General features: G+C 41.1%; 1 protein-coding gene across 17 annotated transcripts in view; it reads right to left on the bottom strand.

Moving 5' to 3' along the window:
• The window catches only part of LOC121895562 (ERC protein 2-like), a 156,541-nt gene that overhangs the window by 74,175 nt on the left and 61,067 nt on the right, over window positions 1-21,299 (bottom strand). For 14 of the 17 annotated variants that reach the window (XR_006095807.1, XR_006095806.1, XM_042408834.1 and 11 more), the window contains 4 exons: window positions 19,174-19,215; window positions 18,068-18,261; window positions 8,332-8,425; window positions 3,278-3,430 (listed from right to left, as the gene is read on the bottom strand). Coding sequence is in view for 15 of the 17 variants with exons in the window: in XM_042408834.1 (XP_042264768.1) it covers window positions 3,278-3,430; window positions 8,332-8,425; window positions 18,068-18,261; window positions 19,174-19,215 (483 nt within the window). In the remaining 2 variants the exon portion in view is untranslated. Of the gene's footprint in view, window positions 1-3,277; window positions 3,431-7,264; window positions 8,049-8,331; window positions 8,426-18,067; window positions 18,262-19,173; window positions 19,216-21,299 lie in introns of those variants that run through there. The other 3 variants (XM_042408844.1, XM_042408843.1, XM_042408840.1) reach the window with 3 other exon arrangements.

The raw sequence follows: 21,299 nt of genomic DNA on the forward strand, positions 1-21,299 counted from the left end.
GTGAGAATAATGCTCTCCTATATAATGCATGCATCTCCTCCCTCTGCACACACATGCCCTCCAGCCACGCAGTCCTGCATGTCCAACCTGAGTGTCTGACAGACAGGATGTGACCTGAGGGCGTCATTATCCTAAGACAGGAAGTGTGTAATTGTCTAACAAGTACTTCACAATAGGATGCAGTACTAGGCAGGCATGTTCAGATGATGGAAATGGAAGACCACAAGAATATTAATTTCTCTTTATTCAATTCTGATGATTTGCAGATTTGTGATATAAGATAGTCAAATAATAGATTCTTGAGTGTTGGATCTCAAATGAACAAAGGGAAAGAAAGGGAAGGAGAAGCAAAAAAAAAAGGAGTATTAGGGGAAAGCACTCCATGGGGTAGGACATGAAAAAAGGAATGGGCCTCTTTTATGAAGGGGCCAAATCGTTCACACATTTTCAGGACACTCTCCATCTCCGCCGGTTTTCTAGGTGTGTTTCACAGATGTCAGATAATGTGCACACTGACTGTTCATGAATATCACATATGGAGTTAGAGAAGAAAGGGTGAAAGCAAAGTGAGTAGGGAATACAGAAATTTGCAATGGTGGGAAAGTGACAACTTTCAGTCATAACTTCCAGGAAACATATCAAAGCATTGTTTTAAATAAAATACACCCCATACCCCTGCCAACAACAACTGACCTCCTAAGTATCCAGCAGCTAATATACCCAACATAAACAAGACATCCAACTGTCCAAAATCACACTACGTTTAATGTTTGATGTCTTGTTTCAGGCTTAAAAGAACCCAAAGCCACTCTTTTCATCTTGAAAGCCAAGGGTCACACACACACAACTCCATTTACACCCACCACATGTCTATCAACCCTCATGCTCCAACTCCCCCATCTCAGTCGCCCATTAGTCCACCACCCAGGCTCACCCTCACTTCACAATCACATCATTAATAAGGAATACAATGCATTTTAGTGAAATTAGGGACCTAATCAGCTTAGTGGTGAGCCTGTGCGTGCTAATTTAGCTCAACTTCAAGGCAAAGCCCCCCAGCCAGGCTAAGGCTCACTAAGACTGGCCCAAAGCCCTTTTAGTTGCTAAGCTGATTGGGGGCTCAGAGGTAAGGGCCAAATCCCTCTTGTCCATTTGCGTCGGTGTTGCTGGTTCAAAGGCCTAGTTCAAACGCCACAGAGGGGGAGAGAGGGAGAGAGACAGCAACAGAAATGGAGAGAAAGGGAGAGAGAGCGTGGAGATAATTGGGGGAGACAACTTAAGAAGGCAGATGGGAAAGAACAAGGCTCGGGACGATGAATGGACAGCAGGAGAAAGACAAGAGACAGAGAGTGGCAGAGACCGAGGGGATGTGAAGAAAAGTGACCCAGGGCATTACCCATGCTCCATTTCAGCAGGTCAGGCTGATGGAAGACTTTCAGCGCATTACACATCATGAGACTGATTACTCTGGGACAGAGGGGAGAAGAAAGAGGAAAATCAAGTAAAAAACGAGGGGGGGAAAAATGTGAGAATGTGAGTCTGGCAAGGCGCTCTGAAACGGTGCCAGGGTCAGGTGATGTTTCAGAAGGACCTGTCCCTCTCTCTATTCCCCCAGCAACCAGCCCGGAACACCCTCTTGTTCTCCGTAATCTTGAGGCAAGAGCGGCAGCTGACTGACAACTGTGTAACTGCATGTTAATGGCATGTTGACTCGCTGCCTCCGTATGTGCTGACGTCATTTTGGCTCACAAAGTTCAGTGCGTTGACAGCACCTAGCAGTTAACATCATAGGGACCGAGCGACTTGAGTTCCAGGCGAAATGGGTATCTTCTCTAGTGTCGACAGCATGACTGCAGCTCTATTATGGCTCAATATGTGTCAAGTGCAGTCGCCAGCATGACTGCACACTGGCTCAGTATGTTCTCTGTGTGTAAGGTTTGGATTGTCTTGAAATGAAAGCAAGTTGACTATGGCTTTTGGGGTCAATGAGTGTTAACATGTCACAAGTTAGAAAAGGATTTCCCTGATTCTTTGACTACACATGGGTAAACTTAGGTCAAAGCTGAATCATTCACTTCTGTGCGTGCGAAAAGTCCCGCAGACATAAATATGCTTTTCTTTCGGACACTGGATCGAAATATTGTTTGATAAACACAGTATCCATGCTGACTGTAAGTCAAGCGTGTAAAGTACAGAAATTGCGTAAAAAGGAGGAAAACATTAGAAAAAAACCAAGCCACAGTTAGCATTGGCTCTCACTGAATTATCTAAACTGAGTTTGACCTTCTCTCACTTTGCCGCTCTGCCCACCAATCTCCTCTATTCATCTTTTAGATTCTCCTCTATCAGCTTCTGTCTTTGAATGTGTGTGTGTGTGTGTGTGTGTGTGAAGAGGGAATATACAGTATGTAAGTGTATTTGAAGCAGTACAGCCACCATCCTGCCTCAAAACTTTAGCTCTTGTCCTAACCGCCGATTGCTCTCATATTACTCGTGGCACTCATAAGTAATGCAAGGTCATTCTCATTCAAATGCACACTCACACCGAGAGGAAACACACTCCCTCGCCCTGTTTCTCTTTCCCACCACAGACACACCTACGCTCACACACACACACACATGCACACACATACACTTTTTTTGGATACGCTTCAAGATGTAGACCGACCAGCTGGCAGTTAGAAAGACAGATAGATAGCAGGACATAAAGAGTTAAAAGGCAGCCTGTCCTCCATCAAGACTGCACACCTAAAATCTACATCTGCATTAATGAATTCTGATTACACAAAAACTCAACATATGCACACATTTTGAAGCATGCAACAGCAAACTTAATGAGAGACAGAAAATGAATGAAAGACGCTGGAATGTTTTGTTTCAGTTTTAAATTTCAGTCAGGAAAGGGGAAAAAAAATAAACAAAAACATGTTTAGAGAATAAAAACTGGCTGAAGAAGAAAAGACAATAACAGAAAGGAAGCAAAAGACAATGATCCAATTTGTAATAATGATATTTGTTGGTTAAGAGCTACAAATGAGGCGATTAAGGATCATTTAATGACCACAGTCTGCCTGCAGTTACACACTTAGCCACATGAGGGTGCAGTTAAGTTCATTACATTTTCTCAGTGGTCCTTCTTAGTCCTAGGTGACCAGTTTAAAAGGTAGACTAGGATGCCTATAGTATGTAGGGATGCATGAGATTATCTCTGTGTGTGTGTAGGTGTGAAAATAAATGTAAGCTGGTCTTCCATCAGTGTGTGTAACATCAGGTCAACCTGTCTCTGGGCCTGAACACGGGCAGCTTCCTCCTGTGCCCAGAGCGCCTCCCTATGTGCGGAGGTGTTCATGCTCTCCCTCAGTGCCTTCTCCAAATCCCTGATCCGCTCCGCCGTCTCCCGCATGGCATCCTGGGAAGCTGAAAGAGGAAGCTGTGGGTCGAGTTTAAAGGAACGGGGGTTGGAAGAAAAGTAATAAAAGCCAAGGGAGAGAGTGTTTTTCTTTGAGTAGAGTTTGTTTTAAAAGCTCACAATCAAAATATTCTCACACTGGGATCATACCAGCAAAAGATAATTTCAAAAAAGGTGTAATTGTTGGTCCCTATGCTAAGAGGAATCCAGTCCATGTAGAAAGGAAAGACTTAAGGAAGTCAAAAGCTGTGGTGAGAGAAGAAACAAGACTTCTCTTAGAAAGAGACACAGCCAAGACAGAGGAGAGTGATAAGTGATGGAGAGAGAGACTGTGTAAGTGCTATGACCTTTGCCGACATCCATATGGAGTGTGTGCACTGTGAGTGTGTATGTGTGTGTGTGTGGAGTAGAGTGTGCACGTTCACATGCACAGTTTGTGTGTGGCCTCTCTGACACCTATGGTGAGTGGGAAAAGGATCCCTCTCCACACTGGGTGATGGAACTGTGAAAGAAAACACTGGACAGAAATAATAAACCCCCAGATTCTCTCTCTCTCTCTCTCTTTTTTTTTTTTTTACTCTCTCTCCCACTCCTCAAAAGTTGATTTGCCTTCAAGTTCACACGTTCACACTTAGAGTAGCAGAGCAGAAGCCTCGGAGTCACACGGGCAAGGAGACACTTTCAAGCAAGAGTTCAGTTACACTCGGGGGGTGTATCCTTGTTGCAAAACACTCTGCTGCAATCTACGGACGCACCAATCTGATTTTGCCAAAAACACAAGATCAGGTGTTATAAGAAATAAAATAAAAGTCGCATTCAGATATAAACTGATGACCAATAAACCCTGAAACATCATGTAGACACATAGCCACACTTTGTGCGACCTTCTGTGAAGAGAAGTGGCAACACCTGAATGAGCGTGAAGGCAGCGACCTACCATCAAAACAAAACGGCAGAATGCAAAGTGAGTGTTTTGAGGGTCAGAATCATTAGACATGGGACGCTTCAACACCACAAACTTGATAAGACACTTGTAGAAGAGGCATCAAGATAATGAACGTGATGTGGTACAAGTGACGAGAAGGCTTGCCTGGAGCAACAGACGTTGTTGGAAGCAGTGAAGATGCATTGAAAACCCTCTCCAGACAGAAACAAAGGAAATTGTGGACTTCCTTGTGATGGATGACCGTTCCTTGGCTGAAATCTTTAGATGTGAGCCTTGCGACACGCTCTTAAACAATTAATCTCAGACATGTTCTGTAAAAGCAAGTTAGTGAATCCTGAATGGAAACATTGGAAAGAATAGTAGCTTTGCAGGTATATGGCTGATACGTGGAGCTTGACGTGAACATGCGTGTCTAATATCATTAGTAAGTCTGAGAGCACGCCGGATAGACCAATTTTTGCAACGCGTAAAGCGGAGGTCCATGCTAAACAGTGCCATGGCTCACACATGGGGAATCCATTGTTACGGGGGAAAAAGGAGATGCTAAACGCACGGAAAACTGAAGAGAGTTAAGTCAAAGTTACGAGACAGTGCCAGGAAAATGCAAGATCTATATGAATGGCTTATTAAACTGGTAAATATTAAAACAGGAGAAAATTAGTTTTGGGTTGGTACAAGTAGCATATACTCAGTGTTGTGGTAACAGTATCCAAAAAAAAAAAGACAAGAAATGTATATCAAGCCAGCTCTGATGATTTACAGTTCCTTCAAACTCAATAGTAAATATTAAATAACTGGGATACAGCAGCAATGGGATTATCCCTTAGCGTGATGAAAATAGTGCCAAGTCAGCCAAATCACAAGCGGATACTTGTGGCTCGTCACGTCAGCACGACACAGCTGGAGGTGAGCGACAAACACCCGCACACACACGTACAGAGGCAGGCTGTGTGCGTCAGCAGTCCAAAGCTGTAATTGGATGTGACAGACGGGCAGTAATTCGATGCACCAGAATCAACAAGTTCTGGTCTGACCCCGCCCAACAGACAGGAACACACATATGCACGCACATACACACTTATACACACACACCCCACTGAGATGGGGCTGCCACTGCTGGACCCCCGAGTGAAACCTAACCAGAAAGCTGTTTCTGTCTGTCTGTGTGTGTGTGTGTGAATGTACATGTCTGCGCGTTATGTGAGTTTTATTAGTAACAAGAGAATATTGCTGGTTTTCAAGAATACAAGCAATGGAAAGAAAGGGCAAGTGTAAGAGAGATAGAGAGATACAGGGAGTGGGAAGAAATGGAAAGATAATTGCCTCTGCAGCACCAATCATCACCTAATGCCCTTGGGGAGGATCATTATGGAGTCTGGCCCTTTCTGGTTTGATGGAGGGATTATAATCACTAAAATAAACGAGCAGGCAGTGAGAGAATGCACATTTTCAGCAGCTGTGTACCTATGATCCTCTACTTCACACACACACACACATACACACACACACACGCAAACCACTTACCCACATAGCCTGATCCAGGCAGACACAGACATCTGTCTCTGTCTCTGTCAAAAAAGTTTTGTGCACAGCATCAACCTCTATGTGTCTTTTTTTCATGCTTTTAAAAATGTCAAGTATGTGTGCAAGGAGTGATTTTTTTTTTTCATAAACTGCTGTATAGACTGTGGGAAAAATCTTGAAAGGTATCTTTCATAACCATCCACAGATTTTGAAAAAAAAAAGGAGTCTCTTAAATCCTTGTGACTCAACAAAGGGGGGGTGTTCAGCGTCGCCGAAGCCTCTCTGTTACAGATAAAAGAGAAATAATAGGCCTGTGCGAAGGCTTGAAGTGAACATTTCCGATGTGTGTTTTCTCTGTGTTTGTGAAGTGCAGCGTGGCGCGATAGAGACGATGGAGCGGAGAGATGCTATCTCTCCATCCCACATAAACTCTCCTGGATGGATGAGGAGAAGGAGCGATGAGGGAAGGCCCTGTTTGTTTGTGTTTACCCTCGGAGCGTGCTGTGTTCCTGATGGACCCGCAGATAAATGGAGAGAGAGAGCAGGGCAAAAAAGAGCAGGATAGAGGCCACAACGCAACCTGACTGCTGAGCAAACACAATATGCAGACTGCATACTTCATTTATAACATGTCATCGTTATAGATAGTTAGCTGGAATGGCGGTCTTGTGTAGTCTTACATTTTGTTCTACGGTATTGCTGCTTTTTAATAAATTGCTGCGGTATATAATCAAACTCTTGATATTTAGTATATCATATCGTATTCTGAACAGCTGCATTTGCTCTATTTACACAAGCTTCTCGGGGACTCGCTCATTTGTTATTGTCAAATGTTTTGTCTGGATTGTTGTGTTGTTCTTTTGCACCTTGGCCCCAGAGCGGACTAACATTTTGTTCATCTGTAGATTTGTATATGGATTAGAGCCCGAAACACACTGCATGCTTATCACAGATGCAGTATATTGTATCAGCGTGTATTATACAGTATGTTGACTTGTTAATAAAAAAGAAGAAATTGCAATGCAGAGAAATGGAGTTTGATGCACCAACTTTGAACTCCACCGTCCTGGGTTCACATCCGGCTGAGGACCTTTGTAGCACGTCTTTCCCCATCTCTCTCTCTCTCTCTCCTCTTGTTTCCTGTCACCTCTGTACTGCTGACTCCCCAATAATGTCATTACAAAGTTTGTCCACTAGAAAGCACTGACAGATGTCTTTTTTCAACAGTAAAATGTCCTGCTCAGTGCACTTCTTGGTCACCATTTTTTAACAAACTTTATAGTGGGTTTATTTAAAAAAAAACAAAAGTAAAAATTGGCCAATAAAGTATATGTTTATCAGATTTCTTTTAAACTTTCAAATACTGATATCAGTAATGCCACAAAAATCCAGTATCGCTCTGACATGGATGAATGACAATAAACTTGATCTTGAGCATGAACAGCTGCATCTGTTCTAACACTAGTTTTGTAATACATGTAATACATACCTCAGAAAAAAAATTCTACCACCTCTGAAACCTCATTTCATCTCAAACATCCCTTTGACTCTTTTTATGGACGTCATCCCACTCCCTAACATCAATTACACTACTCTTTTGCACTTGTCCCTGTGCCTCCTTCTTTCACTCTGGCACTCACTTCATGTCTCTTTCCAGGTTGTAGCAATATTAATGTTTGCTACTCAGACACTGTTTAGAAGAGGAAATAGGATGTTGGATGCTGCCTGCCAGCGCACACAAAAATAACAAAATAGCTCTACCAAAAACAGACTGTGAGAGGGGCTCTGGCTTTTTTGGCAGAGAGGTACAGAGAGGTGTACTCTACTTCATCGGTCTTGTGGGAATAACCTGGCATAGCTGCACTCTGCATATTAACACCTCTGCATAGCTCTGCAGGCTAGTATACAAGCATGTGCGCACACACACACTATCGAGAAAACAGCTGACATTCATGTTGACACCTAAGAAAGTATGCAACTATACAAATTACGTCACTTAATTTATCCAAAAAAAAAGGAACATCAAGGTCTTCTTTCCTGCTTGACTTGACTCAGTCCTTTATTATTCCCATCTGAGCCATTGTGCTGCTGTTCCTGGCAGGCGTATGGAGCTGATTTCTGCTGGACTAAATGCCTGTCTCTTCCACTTAGGACCGACTCTGAGATGCACTAAAGGAGGGAGGGCAGGAGGCATGACTGTCTCTCTCTCTGCTCTTAGGAGCCAAATTATACAGAGAGTGGGTGAGAAGACAAAATGTAGAGAGAGAGAGATAGAGGAAAGGGGAAAAAAGTAATATTTTCTGAGGAGTGGTGTGCAAAAGAGGTAAGGAGGAAAAAATAGAAATAAGGGCATGAAAAATGAATTTGAGCCAATCTGAACTCTCTAGGATGAAGAGGTGATGAAGAGATAAATTAGAGGCCGCGGGACACACACACATATATATATTCAAACCTGCGATAAAGAGTGTGGGTGTCCATCTGTCAGGTTATCTTTCCTCATCTCACTCGGCACCATCTGCTTCTGGATGTTAGGAGACTTGATTTGCCTTCAGTTACAGAAAGATGAAGAAAAACATGACAAGAGGTAATGAGAGGCTAAATAAAGATGTGCATCTATCAATAAAATCACAGATTACAGCAAGACATTTGTATTTCACACAATATGACAATGGTGTATATCATCTATGTAGAAATGTATGCACACGCTGTACACAATATACAATGGCCCCATTTTACTTTAAATACATTTTTTTGATTCAATTTAATTTTAAGTTTAACTTCTGTTTCTGAGAGTTTACTATTAAATGTACTATTGACACCCAAAATATGAAACCTACTGTACATATGAAACATTCTTTTGCCCATAATTTTCTTTACCTTCAGAGTTAAAACAAAGCCTGCATGTCGCATCATATAGATAAACAGTAGAGCTACAATGTGTACAGTAAAGCAGGGAGGTACAGAGGTTGTACATGTGTCTAGTCTTACTAACATGGCAGACTGGGACATGACAAGACATGACCGATGGAGGTGAGACACTGCTGTGTAAATCTTTCAACGACAAAACACACAAACACACGCAGACACAGATGCAGGCATGTGCACGCACATAAACACACGTTCTCAAAAGAAGATAAAACGTGCAAGAGGCGAGGCTACAGTTGACAGAAACACACACAAGGGCTTGTGTTTTTTTTTTTTTTAAATAAACTGATGCAAGTCTAGAAACCCTGCCAGAAACACACACACACACACACATAATAAATCTGCTGTCAGTGTTGCACGTTGCTAAGGTGCTGATTACTGAGCTCACCCGCACATCAACCAGCCAGGATGACTGTGTATTTACCTCCACATTCAGACATGCTGCTTGTCATTTACCAAACTTACTTAGCCAGAACTTTGGCACACACACACACACACAAACATATATAAACAGTTTAAACAGTACTTTGCAAAAGTTTTAAGCACTTAAGATGTTTAGATGCTTATATATGATGCAATACCATCAGGGAGGCGTCTGATTGGTCCCAAATTTATTCTGCAGCATAAATACCCCATAAATACAGACAGAGTCAAAAATAACTATTTTGATTGACAAGAAGAACAAGGAGTCCTGCAAGAGATGGTATGGCCTCCACCACGGAGTCCTGATCTTAACATCATCGATTCAGTCTGGGATTACATGAAAAGACAGAAGACACTGGGTATATCTCAAGACTGTTATTTGATATTTCTTCGCTCCTCACTCGAACTGGAAGTTGTTCTGGTCCACCATTTTGAAGGCCGTCTCAAAGCTCTTATTTCTGCACTGACAAGCGAGGATACACGAGAGCAGCCTTCATGAAAGTCTTACTGGACGACACACCCCCTTATTGGAAAGCAGTTATCAATTGGATGTTGCAGCTGATCAGACTGATCTGATACATCACAACATCACTGAGTAGAGACAGATTACAGATAACCGCTTAAGTGTATCACTCCTTAAATCTTGTATTATATTAGTTTTTAGATTTACTATCTAGTCAAACATCTGTTCACTGTTGGTCTGATCAACAAAAGAACCATAAATAACTTTCTTCATTTATTAGAAAGAATTTTCTTTTCATGATCTGTTGTTTCCCCCGTTAACTTTTATTATGGGCAAAATTAAAGTCAGGCAGAGTCTGTCTCTCAGCAAGAAACATTTTTTAAACACATTCATATTTTACATAATTTGTTGCCATTTCCATTCAGTCACATGTGAAGCTGAAAATTCCTGAGCGTCAGGTTTGATATGAGTTACGTAATTTCAATATTCCCTTAAACATTTAGCCTAATAAATCATTTCCAGTGTTTGAAAGACACTCGGATCATCTTCTGGGTTATTAAATAATGAATTCACAACCAGAATATCAATAAATACAGACACAACTAATTAATAAATTAATAAATAATATAAATGAATTGTGCCATTAGAAATGGTTCTTGTACCTTTGAGCAGGACACAGTACTCAGTATAAATACAGAATGCAGGTTTTTATTCATGTTCAGGTCTTTGTTGAACAGGTAACTGCAGAGGGGAAACAGCTGCTCTGACAGTGATAACTGTGCCTCTTTATTAGTATTAGCTCAGTACATTTGTGCAGACACAAACTCCATCAAAAGTTACTACAGCCGTTAAAGCCTAATGACAGCTGATCCAGCTGTGATCATGGATGTATAGGTTTTAATCAGCTGCCGCCGTCATCAGAAACGGACATCGCTTCACATAACGCTTCAGAGGAAAGGACGCCTCATTTCTCTAAAAACATATTTCTTCGTTTCCTCTCTCCTCGCATGGTTTCCTTTCGTCTCTCCATGCATCCTCGGCGGGAGGGACTAAGACACAAGGAAAAGACGCAAGTGAGGGAAACGTGGATGCAATTAAGAGACTTGAGATGTATCCACTGAGACAGCCCAAATCCACAGAAGAACTGTGGCAAGTTCTCCAAGATGCTTGGAACAACCTAGCTGCCAAGTACCTTGAAAAACTGTGTGCAAGTGTACTGTGGGGAACTGGTAAAGCGTGGTCACACCAAATACTGATTTGATTTAGGTGTCTCCTATTTACTGAACTTTGTATGAAGCTAATAGATAAATAAAAACTATTCGTGGCATTATTTTTGAAAGCATCTTCCCTTTACTCTTAGTGCCTAAAGCTTTTGCACAGTACTGTATATAGAAATATTCATGAACTCACAAGCAAACACAAATACACTCACTCGTAGATACACATGAAGCCACAAAACCCATGAACACGGACCATAAGACACACACAGCTGCACTTATGCACAATCCACATCTCCCCACAAACACTCTCAAAATAGAATCAAAATATTGTTTTTTTGAAGAATACAAAGAAAATGCAAGAAAAGTTGACAGTGACAAATTAGCGCTTAAGAGAACCCTCCAACACTGTAAACACACTGTGACCAAGCAGCTGCTAAAACGCGCCACATTATTATTCCACATCCACACTGGTGTGTTTACTCTGGGCAAAACCTACAAGCTGCCCCCACATGTGGGCAAATATTTGCCCTTAGAATGGTGTGTGTGTGTGTGTGTGTGTGTGTGTGTGTGCATGTCAGCTTTTATGAGTGATGGTGGTGTGCAATTAATCTGAAACATACTTAACAAGATGATGAATAAATTTAATACACATTCACCTAGCCACACACACACACACACACACACACACACACACACACACACAGAGAGAGAGAGAGAGACACACTCAACAGTATCTTTCAAATCATTTGAGGAAATGTTTGTTACAACAGGAGAAAACAGAGCAAGAGAGGAGTACTCAACATTTATATCGGTCTTTATATCTGATATTACTCCCCCATAAACACCCACACACACACACACACACACACACAAGGCTGGTCAGTTTATTAAGCCTGTCGTTTCATGTCTCTAGCTTAGTTCTTTATTTCTTTTTTAAACAACTCTGCTGTTGATTTTAAAAGGTTTTTTTTAATCATTTTTACGAGTGGGTTTTGAAAAGCGCTGCATAAATAAAGATTATCACCGAATCCTGTTATTATCATGAATGAAGTATATGTACACACATATGTACATGTGCACAGATATTTACACAGCGAGGAGGAGGAGAAGAATCTGTTTATACTCTGATCTTTGATGTCTCTGTGTGTGTTTTTATAAGCTCAGATGCATGTCCATGGAGAACAAACTTGCCATGAGGGCATATCAGCTATCACACATAGCTGCTACTGGCACAGGTGTATAAACCAGCAGACACGCTGGTCCCTTTTGATAGCTGATATACCCGCATGGAGCCATCAGTGCAAAATGAAGTAAGTGTTTTGACCGCTGTGAAGGCAAATGAGGGCATGTAGAGTGTGAATAAGTAGAAGATGGACTGGGCTGCGTGTGAGTGGAAAATATGAAGGAGAACTGTAATATGTTGATTACTGAAATGAGTAAATTCATGGGGGGAAAGAAGTATTTTATTGCAGGGACATTTCTTAGGAAGATGAAGTGAGTGTGTGAGAGAGAGCACTGTGCATGAATCCAGCCATTTCCTAAACTGAGCGTAATAAGTAATTTTTCACATTTCCTCTCGGTTCTTCCACCTGGACTACTCCACACATCCGCCTTCCAACATAAGCAGCTCCGCTTTATTTCTGGCTGTCAAAGCACAGCTGTTTTTTTTACCTTGTATATCTCTCTTTATACACATTTCTCTATCGTTCCTTCTATACTGTATCTCTCTCGCTCCCTTTTTTCCATTACCCCTTTAAAGGATAAGTTCACTATTTTTTAAGTCTGTCTTAAAAAAGATATGGTGCCTGTATGTACATTGAAACAGGTATAATCTTTCCTCCTGTTCATACTGACCATTAGATGATCCCTTCCAAATGCGCTTACAATGTAAATGATGGGGGGACAAAGTTCACAGTCCTCGTTTTGAGCAAAAATGTATTTATAAGTTTATCTGAAGATAATGTGAGGCTTCAGCCATCTGAGTTAGTCAAATTACAGTTACAGTCCTTTTAGTAAGAAAAAATCCCTCTTTGCTTCTCGACGGACATGTTTTCCTGTTCAGCTGCAGTAGAAGGATTGTAACAAAAAGAGGGAATTTGGCACTAAAAAGACAGTAATTTTGAAAGATGGTGACTTAATTTGACTAAGTTGGATGGCTGAAACCTTATATTAGCTTCAAGTAAACTTTTAAATATATTTAAAGCACAAAAGGAAGGCTATGAATTTTGGCCTCCATCACTCATATTGAAAGCGCATTATGAAGGAATCTCTTAATGGCCGGTATGAACAGGATGAATGATTACAGCAAGAAAAAACTATTTAAATGTGTATTTGGGCATTTGACTATTGTTTTAAGACGACTTGGTGAAAGAAATGGTGAACCGATCCTTTATTACTGTTTTCTTCTATTTCTCCTCTTGTTTGCCTCTCCTTTTTTGTCACTTAGAACTTCCATTTTAATGGATTCATTAACTATTAATTATTAATTGATTTTAATTAGAATAATAAAATGAATGAATGATCCTCCAACCTCCATCGAGGACTACATCTGAGGTGCCCTTGAGCAAGGCACATTGAGAGCTGACGAGTGACCAACAGTAGGAAGCTGCGGTCACACCGATGTGAGTGTGGGGAATATTAGGTTAATATTAGGGAGAGTGTTGCTGGAAAAGAGTATGCATTCTCAGTTGTCCTTTCCTGGGTAAAAAAAAAAAAAGTTAAAAAGAGTAATAACCTTTTAAGAAAAAAAAAACAGATTTTTATCTCTTTCATAACTCTTAATTCTAGCTCTGTCTCTCTCTCTTCTCTTTTAATAAACAACAGGGTGGAACAAAATCCTCTGATTTCAAGCAGACAGGGACACACTGAGGCAGTTACTCAGGGTTGTGCAATATATGGAATAAAAGGCAGATATGAATCTGAATTAAATAAATTTTCTCTGTAAAACAAAAATAGAAGGGGTACTGTAAAAGGAAGGAGGAGAAGAAGGAGAAGAAACAGGGGAGCTATGAAAGTTTAGCGTGAGGCGGTTGGCCCAACACTGGGAGTCTGAGGTTTTATCTGAGGCGCTTGTCTTGATGTAGTGCTGAGAGATCCAAACAGGACAGGTCTGTTTATTACCGATAGATGCTTTATTTTGCTTATATGTCTTATCGCAATACAAATACCATCTCACTGTTGCCGATATACTGTCTGTGTGTGTTTGACAGGGTGAAACCAGGAGGAGGTTAAAAGAGAAGAAATTGTTAGTCTGTTTGTGTGTCTACATGCTTAAATACAAGGAAGTATACAATAATGATTCATTGTACGTAGGGTATTGTCTATGTATTTGATATTTGCATTATGAAACGCTTCCTCTCTGGTGCAGGTGTAACATTTCTGCAGTGAAACAGGGAGTTGACAGGTCATGTTTGAACCTATGGCCGTTCAAATAGTCTGAACATCTGCAGATACACACAAAAATGCACACTGTTTACAAACATTTTCATGTTGAAATATTATAAACAGAGACTTTGGAGGTTGTGTGCATGCATAAAGTGTGCATGTGTTTTCAAAGGATTGATGCCTCCAACATCTGGAGTTTAATTGTGGTCATAGGAACGAGGCCCAAAATGATATGTGCGTGTTTATGTGTGTGCAATTGGCTGTTTGTGAGTGTATGAATATTTGTCTGTCAACAACCGCTGATTCCTCCCAGCCAACAAAACCAATGCCAATCCCAATACCAGCATGCGTTCTCCTCAGTCTCACCCCGGTTACACACATGCAAACTCACACATATGCATACATACAGCATGTACACACACACACACATATATAGTACACACTTACACCTCCCTTTTCCTGAAACCCTCCCTTACATACCAGAGTGCTTACCACGTCAGTAGCTGTGATATGGTCAGACTGGGAGGCTGATTTATTTTTCAAAGTTTAGCCCCCACATCACCGCAGAAACCATTCAAACTATAGGACAGCATTGAGAGGACTATAAGAATTCCACTATTTGCAGTAATAATATATAGCTATGAAAGAAGGAGGGAAGGAAAAAGAAACAACGCTTTATATTCACTCAACTTATAAAGATATAAAGCAGCTTTCTAACTTTCATTTTAGTATAGATTTTTGTCACAACTCCAGATGCTTGAATCTAACAACCTCTTAAATTACTCCTGATGTTGAAGCTTAATTAAAACTGGTTGTGTTACAAATAACCACTCTCTTGTCTTTTTTAGATGTTACGAACTGCATAAACTGTAAAAACACGATGCAGGACAAACCTTCAAAGTGCTATTTACTGTGTATTGTATTGAATTCACAGGGAAAAGATTAGAATGCTTCACTCCTCGAATGTCAGGCTATAAAATACATTATTTCTTTCCATTTTCGTCCTCCATATCTACACAAAATGCTCCACAAGATCAGTGACCATGGCTTTCAGAGCAGATCTATTTAACAAATCCAACTATTAGCATCAGTGTTAACAGCTATTTGTGTGCTGATACAGATGCATTGCACCGAAAACTGTTCAGTGTCATTGATCACTTGGGCAGATTAGCTAGAAATAACACCTACACCAAGCATAAACTACCTAATGTTATGTGTTATTATAACTAACAGTAGATCACTAGAAGATCTGAGCTATGAAATAACTGTGAGAGTCTTCCCTGTGCTGGAGGGTATTTATTACAATGACCCGCTGGCTACATTCATCTTTGACTCTCTCTGCTGCGTTGCCAACTGGATGAGAAAGTGTCTATTTCCTCATCTGTTCCTCTCTCTCTTCATCCAGATAGTGGTTAATAGGTCATCTGACCCAGTTCCAACAGAAACACTTTGATTAAAAAGACATTCATCTTCTGCCCAGACACTCGCGCACTCTGATCACAGAAGTCCAATCAGCACATGGAGACATTTGTCCGCCCATGCTGTCATATGCCACATGTGCACAGACACACACATGTAAAATACACACGTGTCTCGTTTGGTGTTTGCTTTGTTTAATCAGAACTTTCACTGATAATGTCACGAGATCATGAGTACTGTAAAATAGCTTGATGCCTCACTTATCTCCAATGCAGCCACACAAACACAAACTGTAGGTTTGTTCATGTGCTAATACTTTCAAATTCGTATTCTTTTTATTCAAATTCTTTTTATGTTTACATTGGCAGTGTATGGCTGCAGTGGATCCTCCTCTGATAACCTGCTGCTGCCCTGCATGTGACCTCTGACCCGTGCACGCTGACCAGAGGAGGGGGGTCAGCCTGATAGGAGTGACTACTTGACACTAATGAGACAGCAGCCTAGATAAGATGTACGAGCTGAGGGGAAAGAAACTCTTCAAACACTTGATCCCAAACTGTCCTGTCCCACAAGTGTGTGTGCATGTGTGCGCACATAAACAAAACACAGATTCATCTACATACGCATACTGTCTGCAGCATGTGAGCAGCAGACACATGTACCGCAGAGGTGGAGGTAGAGGCATGACGCATGCACACACACATGGAAACAGAGAGCAGACTGTGTGAACAAACTCTGCGGGAGTTACCGTATCCTTATTATACTCGATGCTCATGCGTTCCCACACAGTTTGAGTCAGCACACAGTTTCCGTGCCAAAGTGGAGAGTCTGTAAAACGGGTAATGAATGAGGCAGGAAACCGTGTTGGATCCAGTACATGCAGCCCATCCAGATTCATTCTAAACGATTCAGAACCATAGCTAGCGTTAACACACCTGATGGGGCCAATGTGTGTTAGAAAAAATGTTCTTTCATGTACTGTACAGTTTCACACTCATGGTGTTCTTAACTGCAGTTGGAGATCCACCAACTGGGAAACCATCCAGTATCATTTACATACATGTTAACCTACACACAAGTATTGCTACATGTTCAGATACACAGTATGTACAAATGCACATTTGCACCACCAAAACACACAAAAAACATACCGCTTTCTTTGCCTCTTTTTCACATATTCACACACACACACACACACACACACACACACACACAAAGGAAATATACATGCGCACACGTGCACACACACACACGCACACACACACACACACACACACACACACACACACACACACACACACACACACACACACACGCACACACACTCACACGCAGTACCTCTGTGTTGGCACTAAACAACCACTCATTTTGGTACATATACACACCATGCCCATCCATAAATCAGATGATAATTGAGTAGCACTGTGCCAGTAATAAACAGAGCAGTATAAACAGCCAGTGTCTGGGCTGGATACACCACCTCCCACTGGCATGCCGCTGGCTGCCTGCCTGGCAAGCTCAAAAACACACACACACACAAACACACTTACTGTGTGAATTTACAGGAACTACATGCAAAGACAGAAACCAACCAAATCTGATGAGTGTACACATACATAGGTGAAAGCACAAAATATATAGTAATGTAGAATGTGATAATAGGAAACACACATGATAGCACTCATGACAGCGATGTAATGTGAATCAGCTTTTAAGCACTCAACACAACACAATGTACGTCTCCAGTGACATAAATCAGAAAATATATAGCCTCTCATTGTGTTATTGCTCTGACAGGAATGAGGACCGTGATGGTTTGCTGTAAATGCATCATACATTTACTATCCCACTGGGGTAGTCAAATCTGAGCTTCCTGGGAACCAGATTTAAGCCAAAATGCCCCAATTTCCAACTTTATACCTGGGAAAGTTTAAAACCAACCAAACAGTCACGGTATGATGTCAAGAGTTATGGCCACAGACAGTGTTGGCTGAATTTAGATGGTATGTTTAACAGGAACACTTAGTGTCTACTCACCCAGGTCTGCAGACATCGATACACAAAAACAAATGACAAAACATTTAGCCAAATTGTTAAAAGCAACACATGTATATTGGTCACAGCATGCATTTCTTGAGTGTGATTGCATCAGGCAAAAAGCATGACAGCGTGGAAGTGGTTTCAAGTGCTGGGAGGACACAATCTAGACAGTTTATGTCTTGTGGATTACTCCTTTATAAATACAGCACTTAGGAATGAATTGAGATCTTACAAAGATCCGGTCACTGCTCTCCGAGGACACACAGATGGTGTCTCGTGATGAATATGAATGTAACTGAATTTTTGACCCTCACCTTTCAAGATCAGCAATTTTTTTCTCTTTGCCCGATCTGTCCACTTCAGCATCCCTCAGCGCTGCCATCAGTCTCTCCACCTCAGCTTGTGACTTTCCAGATTCCTCTCTGTAGCGAGCCACTTCCTGCTCCAGCAGCCTCAGACGATCTGTGATGTCCGGACACTTCCGCGCTGCTTCTTCCGTGTTCTGGGTCTTTGGAGGGGAGACATGACACACAGAGGGGGTAGATACATAAGGTGCACAGATAGCCACAATATATTGAATAAGTTATTATTAATGCAGTAACACATACAGGCATCAGTTTAGGACAAATCAGACTCAGCTTTTCAAGCACTGCCCTTTTTTTGATCATTGTTAGACTTAACTGAACTTTCAGTTTACATTGCAAATTGTTGCACTTATCTCAACAACCATCAGCCTTTGCTGTCCTTTGTTTTGACCTTATATTTGTATTAATTGCATTAGTTGTACTAGTGTTTGTGTCTACCTGCCCAGGGATTGCAGATGGAAATTAGCTACTAGCTAAATCTGGTACAATAAATCTCTTCTACTTGTGTGGGATGAATGTTTTCTTTTGTATATGTTATTATATACCTGACAAATAAATGTAATAAACTGATTTTTTTTAAAAACTAAACTTTTTCAGCAAATTCAATTACACATTGTACAATAAATATGTTCATAAGTGATAAGCCTAACCTATGTTAGACTGGAAACGTTAGCACAGTATGATAGCATTACAGTGGCTTTATATATGCAAATATGTTAGCTAACATGTAAGAATTCAGCTGAAACTACAGCTGATGCTGACAATGTGCAGTTCAGGCTGACAGTGCAAAAAAGAGGCTGACAGTGCACCTCAGGCTGACCAAGTAAAGCTAAGAATGCAAAGGATAACTGAAAATGACAAGGGGCAGGTAGGGCTGATGGATGTTGAGCTCAGCGTGACAAAATACAGCCTAGATTGATTAAAGTTGAGCCAAGTCTGGCAACAGAGTGCTGACACAAACTGAGTGTCCTAAAAGGGCCTCTGCACACACACACACACACACACACACACACACACAAACAAGAGGCACAAAATAACCTAAAAAAAGAACCTACCGTGGGGCTCACAGCTGGTAGCGCATCTACTTTTGCTGGCACCTACACATTAGTGCAAACAAGGGAAAACAGAAAGAAATGAGAAATATAGTGTAAGTAGCAAAAATACTCCTAAAATTATAATATAGTCTCAAACTGAAAGATTGGACACTGACAATTATACAGATGTGAGATCATCTCACACGGGTAGCCTTGAAATGGAAAAGGTAAGTCAATCCTGAATATGTGGTTAGGGTCACAATCTATCTGAAGCAGAACCAATCTGTACCCTCATCCGTTCTCATCCCTTCATCACCCCCTGGTTCCTCTGCCGCCTGCTTTTCTGTGGTTTTCTTGTATCAGTTGCCTCCCTGGGGCATCCTTCATGTAGAGTTTTGGAGTTCAGTCATTATCATTATAAAATTACTGTCTACCTCTGTTTGGCTGCGATTTTATGAGACCACCAAGCATCTCCAGTTTTTTTTTTTCTAAGTAAATGTTGAAAAAACAAAAACACTGATGAATTCTTTCTTCTCAGAGAAAAATATCCCAGAGGAAGTTTGTAACCTAGAATTATCTTTCTCTAGACTTCTCCTTCTTTCTCTTGGTCTTTACCTCTCTCCGTCTACTGTGTTTGCAAAGGTTGTTTAACTTGTTGAGACAGCTGAGGCCACTCGTTTAAACATCATCAAGTGAAGACGAGCACACAAACACACACGCGCGCGCACACACACTGAACAATTTATTGTCAGGTCTAGATAAGTCTGGGACTGTACATGTAGTTCTACTTGACTCTGTCATTAGAAAAACCCCAAGGAGTGTCTGTTAACTATTACCACTAGCCAATCTGAACAATCTCTCCAATTGTAACAAACCCACCAGATAACAAGATGCTCAAGTTGTCCCCTGCATATGCGTGATACAGCCATGGGCACAGCGTGAGCGTGGCTAAAGGATTGGGGGCGGGGGGGGGGTCGTACTTCTTGCACTTACTGCAGGATACAGGCATGCATGATGAGGTAGCTTTGCGGGAACGCTTTTGTAAATATTAAAATATACAATAACATTGACTCAAAATTTCAATGATGACATTGTTATCATTACAAACGATGACTCTGTTGTATTGTGTCTTGCTCACACGCCAGTGTTGCAGACAGTATGTGAGTATGTCCATATGTTTGATTAGGGAGACCTTGTAGAGCCTTATAATTTTATCTCTGCATGAGTCTGAACTAAGGGTTAAATCCTGCACAAAAAGGGAAACACTTGACTCTCTGGAATGGCAAGCATAGTCATTGTTTACCTCCTCTTCACCCCCATTACTTCCACACCTAGCCCCATACTCTTGTCCACACGAACCAAGTCCTATTTTAGCCAATAGAAAATGCATTAGGCTTAAGTGGATCAAAGTTTGTTATGTTCTTTCAGTTGAAAACTCAGAAAAGTGCAAGGCAGGGTCTGAGAGAAAGCCCAACTGGAATTAGTGATATTATAACAGGAGGGGGAAGACTGGTAAAGATAAAATTACATATATGGTTATTGAAATCATTATTATCAAACCTGGAAATTTCTCTCAAGTGCAAATACTACAAATAAGTTAAATATGTGTGACCAGCAGGCTTTACAATAGGTTATTTAATGTTTGGTCAGAGACTACCCAACAGCACCAAGGCTGGGTAGCATTAAAAAAAAAAGTTTTGACACCTTAAGGTAATATCAGTCTTTACATACTTGCTCTATCAGTCAAAAATCATTGTCTGGTTGGTCTTATCTCCATATTATCATCAAAAAGACACGGAGAACAACAAAAAAGCAACAAAAAAAAGAAAATGTAAGATGATACGACATGCGCCAGGCTTGAAAAGACTAAACTGTCTTTTCAATAGGATTGAAAAGTCAGTTAAGGTGTGGTGCCTCCTCGCTGATTTAAGCCAACCCACTTCAGAAAGGTCACTGCATTCCCTGAGGTTCTTTACTGTTTTCCTCTTTGAAGAACCAGTGTTTAGTTCCAGAAGTCCTTTATTAACCCCGGGATCAACAAATACTGTTTTATGGGAAGAGGATGAGGATGCAGTGAAGTCAACAGAGCTCTGGGGTCAAGATAAAAAGCTCTGCTAACAGCTTGACTGAGTGAGTAATACAAACAT

The sequence above is a fragment of the Thunnus maccoyii genome, chromosome 4 (genome assembly GCF_910596095.1).
Source record: "Thunnus maccoyii chromosome 4, fThuMac1.1, whole genome shotgun sequence".
Taxonomy (NCBI): domain Eukaryota; kingdom Metazoa; phylum Chordata; class Actinopteri; order Scombriformes; family Scombridae; genus Thunnus; species Thunnus maccoyii.